The 6,226-nt window shown below is 38.0% G+C and overlaps 1 protein-coding gene across 1 annotated transcript; it reads left to right on the plus strand.

Moving 5' to 3' along the window:
• The first annotated feature begins 1,035 nt into the window (after nucleotides 1-1,035).
• LOC149202678 (uncharacterized) lies at nucleotides 1,036-1,431 on the plus strand. Its single transcript, XM_089401666.1, has one exon. The coding sequence runs from the start codon at nucleotides 1,036-1,038 to the stop codon at nucleotides 1,429-1,431; it is 396 nt and encodes a 131-aa protein (XP_089257792.1).
• Nucleotides 1,432-6,226: the final 4,795 nt, after the last annotated feature.

Below are 6,226 nucleotides of genomic sequence, written 5' to 3' on the forward strand. Positions count from 1 at the left end.
TTGAAGGATTTGAGAGTGTACATTCGACATTCACATACCATAGCATATGTTCCTAATGCAATAGTAAAGGATGTTCTCATACAAACTAATCCGGAGGGAAGAAGAGGTAAGTGGATAGAAGCAATGTTGGAATATTATCTAGAGATTAAACCGACTAAACTAATCAAAGGACAAGGTTTGGCAAAACTGATGGCTGAATCAAATTTGCATCCTCTAGACATCAATCTCATTGCAGCAATGTCAGATGACGAGGATGGTAGTTCTTTCATTCAGGTATCAGAAATGTTCCTTAAATCTCCTTGGTACTCTGATATAGTTTATGTTCTTCATCATCTTTTGCCACATCCTGGAATGTCAAGAAGTAAAGGTAGATCATTGAAATTAAAATCTACAAAATTTTGCATTCTAAATAGTGCTCTTTATTGGAAAGACCGAGGAGGTATTCTTCATAACTATTTGGTTGAAGATGAAGCTCAGCAGGTGATGAGAGATTTTCATAAAGGTGATTGTGGCGGTCATTTGTTTTGGAAGACAATGGCAAACAAGGTGTTGAGAGCAGGATATTATTGGCCCACTTTATTTTCAGATCTATATAAGACAGTAATGAGCTGCCATGAATGTCAGGTTTTTCAAGGGAAAAGAATGTTGCTTCCTTTTCCTCTGAACCCTGTTGAAGTAAATGCACCATTTTAGTAGTGGGGACTTGATTTTATCAAGGAAATCCATCCTATATCATCGGCACGCCACAAATGGATCCTAACAGCTACCAATTATTTTACCAAGTGGATTGAAGTTATTCCAACCAGGCAAGCCACAAACATGGTAATCATCCATTTTCTAGAGTCTAATATTTTGTCTCGTTTTGGTTGCCCTCATAAAATCATGATAGATAATGCAGCAACATTCAAGTCAAAGAGGATGACCAAATTTTGCAGTAAGTATAATATCACTTTGGGTCATTCTACAGCATATTACTTGTAGGGAAATGGATTATCTGAATCATCAAATAATTCTTTGGTGAACATCATTAAGAAAATGTTTGAGACAAATAAGAAGAATTGGCATCGGAAGCTTGTTAATGCCTTATGGACTGACAGAGTGAGCAACAAGAAATCCATAGGTATGTCACCCTTTGAGTTAGTTTATGGTATTGATATGGTTTTTCCCACATCACTTGCAGTTCTGGTCATGAGACTACTCCAGGAAGCCGGTAGTGAAGAGGATAATGTTCAGTGCAGAATCAACCAAATGATCCAGCTTCAACAAACAAGGGAAGAGGTTTCCCAAGACACTTTCAGACTGCAAGAAAAGATAAATAAGATCTATGACCGCAAAACCAAAGCAGACAAGTTTCAGCTAGAGGATGTAGTGCTTCGGTGGGATGCACGGAATGAGGAGAAAGGAAAGCATGGTAAGTTCGAAAATCTATAGAAAGGACCATATAATATCTCAGCATACGTAGGACAAAATGATTTTCTACTCAAGGAGATGGATGATCAAGAGTGCTTAGGAGGACTAGTGAATGGTAGGCTCCTGAAGCACTACTATTTCTAAGGTTGTTCTCTGAAATTACTTCACTTTCATTGTGTATACTGTTTTACTTTTCCTTGCAAGATTTCAAGTATACTATAATTTAAAGCTTGGGGCTCGAAGTGAAGGCTATAAAGCTTGAATGGTATATGTCAATTTTGGTTGTTTTGGTTTATTGTAAAGTTTGAAGTCAATTCAGAGTCAACTTTCAGTTTGCATAAAGTGAGTTTGTTTTAGTCTTTGGTTTGTTTCAGCGTATTGGCCCAATCAGCTAGGCACTTGGTCTACGGTGTTCTTCACACCTCCAAGGAGCTACCATCCCCAATAAGGCAAATGTTAGTGTCCGTATTTTCACACTTCCATCAGGGATCAAAATTCACTCTTTACTTTTTCATAGTAGGGGTCTCATACTAAAAATTTTGCATCATTCCATTAGGTCATCATATACTGATCCACTGATGGTTGTTTTCTCTTCAGAAAATCTTTCCCTCATAGAGTATACTTGCTGATCCTTCTTCAGATTGTCTTCAGTTATGGTTTCATAATCAATCTGCAGTCCATTTCATTAGGTCATAGGACATGATTTCAATAGGTCTTAGGGTTTCATCACCAAGGTCAAGAACCTCATTTTAAAGTGTAAATAAAGGTCAGAAAGGGTATGAGGATGATAAATAAATCAAGCATGATGATTTGTAAGTCATAACTTCTGAGTTATTATCTTTTAACCTAACGTAATTTTCACCTCAAAAACATGTTTTTGAGGTGAAAACAGAGTATTTTAGTTTATTTGTATTTCACATGTAAGTTTAAGTTCCTATATGTAATAATTGATCTCAGCTGCACCAGAGCATTTCTCCTTGCTGCTAAACAGAGAAACACTGCAAAAATTTAGATCAAATTGAGCATTTATCCACCTGCAAAAACACAAGAAAGAAGAGGCATTAAAACAAAGTTTAAAGAAGAACAAGAAACATTAGAGAAGTGGGTTTTTTCAAAAGAAAAATCAAAATTCACTCCTATTTAAAGCCCTCACGTTTCATTTCAAGTCCATTATCTTCATTTTCTAAACAAGGAGTGAAAAGGTGAGAAAGCAAGACAAGTTTGAGTGGGTTAGAGTGAAGAAATCCAGGTGCTTTTCGTTTCCTCTTGGTGTTGCGATTTTCCTCTTGGCGCTGCGCACTCCCTTCAGGCGCTGTGCACTCTATAGAAGTGTTGCGCACTTCCTTCAGGCGCTGTGCATTTTGCCAGTTTAGCCATATTTTTTCTTCAGCACTCCTAATACCTCCTCAGCCTAAAACAAGTATACTCTTCAACAACATCATCTTTCCTCTCCTCTATGTTTCTCCTCAATGCTCGAAAAATAAAATCAAGATTGGTGTTAGTTTCACACTCAAAATGCTAGTTTTTCTCTTAAACCCTAATTTTTAGAAGCAAGCTTCCCATTTCCCAGAAATTCCTAATCAATACCCTATATCCCCTTTCAGAGACCTCTATCCCTACACCCACAAACTTCCATCTACCTTTCCCTTGTTTTTTCTCCTTCCTAAACACTTGCATTCCCCTATCATTTACTTAGGGTTTAGTAACAAAGACACCATGGTTGATGAAGAAAATAGGCCGCATAGTTAAGAAGAGGGATCAGACAGAGAGGGAAAAATAGAGCAAAGAAGGCCACATAAAGGAGGGAAAATCCGTAGGTTTGAGCCCACAGATCTCAAAGAGCTCCTAGCTTCTCCTATGGCAGTGAAATTCTTCAAATGGTTAGGTTGTTTTGAGTTTTGTGAGCAAGTCCAAGCAGTCCAGTACCACCCTGAGTTGACTAGGCTTTTCATAACCAAAATTCAAGATAACCAAGTCACTCTTACAGGCATAACCTTTACATTGTCTACTGCCATCATATCAGCTGCCACCAGGATTCCAGAAGTTGGGGAAAAATGGCTCAAACACGGTGAAATAGAAGCACATTTTATTGAACCATACATCAAAGCTAGGTACAGAGGTGAAAGAAAAGGCTATTTCCCGTTCTCATGCCTCCTTGACAGATATGCACCTATCGTGAGGATTATAATGAAGTATTTTTCATGTGAGGGAAGATTCTCTAGGGTCTATTCTTACCACATCTGGTTACTTATGGATTTCACTAGGGTTAAAATGCTCAATATACCCTACTATCTTTTCAGGTGTGTTGAGAAGATGGCTTACATTTCTAAAAGGAGAGAATACAAAGATCAAATGAAAAGCTTATGTCACCATTCCCTCATAAATATCATAGTTATTTATCACCTTAAAGAACTTAACATTGCATGGAGTACATTTATAGCTAACCCCATTTTCACTCAAGTTTCCACTCAGAATGTTCAATACATTCCATCATCACCTCATCCACCAACCTCCATTCCTCCATCTGAGTCCATGCACACACCATCACCCCCATTATCACCATTCCATGGACCTATTCTTCCATCTGACAGGAAAAAGGGCAGTGACAAAGAACAAGGTGATCAGGGTCAAAGCAGCAAGCCCAGAGGGACTAATTTAGGTACTGTGATGCATACCTATTAGAGAGGAAATAGGCAAGTGTATGCCCCACAGATTGTGGGAGGGGCCTTGATTTCTTCATTAGCAAAGCATGTATAGACTTCATCAGCAAAACAAGTTCAAAAAGGAAAGGAAAAAATGGTTGAAACAGAAATGCAGAAACATGAAGAAGACCCCCATGATACTGAGCAAGATTTTGACTTAGTGGACATAGATGAGAAAGATGAAAAGGAAAACATGAAAGTGATCCTGAAAGAGCAAGAAACATTGATAAGTTATTTTTACTTGAAACTACAAAGAGAAAAATATATTATATCTTATTATGAACAGGAAAATAAGCAAATGGAGACCAAGCATGAGCTTATGGAAGTTCAGCTCATCAAAGCTAAAAGGGAAGCTGAAAAGACTAAAGTCCAACTTGAGAAAGGCTATGGTGACTATGGTGAGCCCATGAAAGAAGAAATGCCCTGGAGGAGGCCTAGGACTAGAGGCCTAAAGGGAGCTTTGGAGCTTGAAAGAGAAAGAGAAGCTCAACTTGCCAACCAACTCACCTTAAATGAACAATTTGACATAATGAGAAATGAGAACCGAGAATATTGGCTTGAGAGGGTTAACACTTATCTTGAGGACGTGTTAGCTAAAGCTAATAGAGATACAGACATTCAAAGAAGAATGGCCAAATACTATGCCATGAGGAACAAGATTGCTAAAGCCAAGCTAAAAAGGGCTCATGCAAAAATTGAAGCCTTAAGTCATTAGAAGAAGAAGGAAAATCTTGAATTATTGGTGGAGGCTTCACTCCAAGCTTAGTCACCTTTAAATCAGTTGTCTCAAGCATTTTTGAAGGCCCAAAACTCAGTCTTTTCTTTTTAGCATTTCCTATTTTTTCCAGGTAATTTTTCTATCAGCCCCTTTGTCAAAAGCGGAGCGCCAAAGGCACTGTGCACTTTTTTGGGGCACTTTTTGGAGGAATGGACAGCACCATTGGATTCAGAAGACCATTTTCACTTATGAAAACCATGTTTCCAGACTCGAAAGTCAAAATTACTAGGTGGAAAAGGCAAAAACCACCTAAAAATCATGTTTCTGCCTATTTTTTGAGCTAGGTGTTGCATGTTTGAGCAGTCTTGGGAGATTGCAGTTTTGGAGGGGAAAATCAGGCTTAGTTTGGAAACTAAGGGTAGTTTTGGAAACTATATAGGATGCTCTTTCCAATGAGCTATCCTGAGCTAGAATTGGAGACTTGGAAGGTAGTCAAAACTCACCTTGAATATGGTGCTGCGCACTTCCTTCAAGCGCTGCACACTTGAGAGTCAGCCAAATTTTTTACTGTTTTTCTCAAAAAATAATTTTCACCTGTGGGATTTTGATTTTACACTGATTTTATTCATAATGATGATGCAATTAAAGTGTGTCCTTTTTTTACCTAGGGTAGATACATCAGATGAAGGGCCTAAGTGGCATGTAATGAATCCGTTTGCTTCATATTAGGGATGAGTCAGTTTGATCATCCTAGTCTTTAGCTATCAGTTCAGACCTTTGTGCAACTGCTACTCCTCTCATAGATTCGACCCCTGAGGCTAGGATTAGTTGTTTTGAGGCCTATATCATCTATTTTATCCGTCATTTTATGGGTTGGACTGAATTGGATTGCTCAAACCTTGATTGTACATCTTTGTAAGTAGTTTGGCAGGAGATTAATAAGAATTGCAGCTATTTTTATGGGATCCATGTCGTATGGGGTTTTTAGTACAGTTTCTTCTTTTGTGATCATATGTTAGAATGTTTTATATGCTTCATTAATCATTCCATTGATTTCAAGTGAATTTTTTCAAGTTGATAGGCAGAATTCATCAAAACACTGCTCTGCTTTGGGTAAATATTCACCATTATATGTTTTCTATTGTTTCAAAAGGATCCATGATTGTCACATGCCCTTCTTAGCTTCTCACCAGTCTTAAACATCTCACCTCATCAAGCCATAGAGTGCTAAAGCCTATGCCTACCTTGCCCCATAGAACACCCTACAATTTTGACATAATTTCCCAGACCTAAATTGCCTAGTTCTTCTTCATCCAGCAAAATCTCTACAAAATCCAATCAAAAATTTCAAGCTACTATACCTAGCCTAATATCCTTTACCTGGTCTAGTCATCTT

The sequence above is a fragment of the Pinus tabuliformis genome, chromosome 2_1 (genome assembly GCF_031772625.1).
Source record: "Pinus tabuliformis cultivar Carrire ecotype Pingquan chromosome 2_1, CPIR1, whole genome shotgun sequence".
Lineage (NCBI taxonomy): Eukaryota > Viridiplantae > Streptophyta > Pinopsida > Pinales > Pinaceae > Pinus > Pinus tabuliformis.

What these genes read in the sequence shown, in the direction of transcription:
- LOC149202678 (XM_089401666.1), top strand. Translation starts at nt 1,036, where the DNA reads ATGTTTGAGACAAATAAGAAGAATTGGCATCGGAAGCTTGTTAATGCC.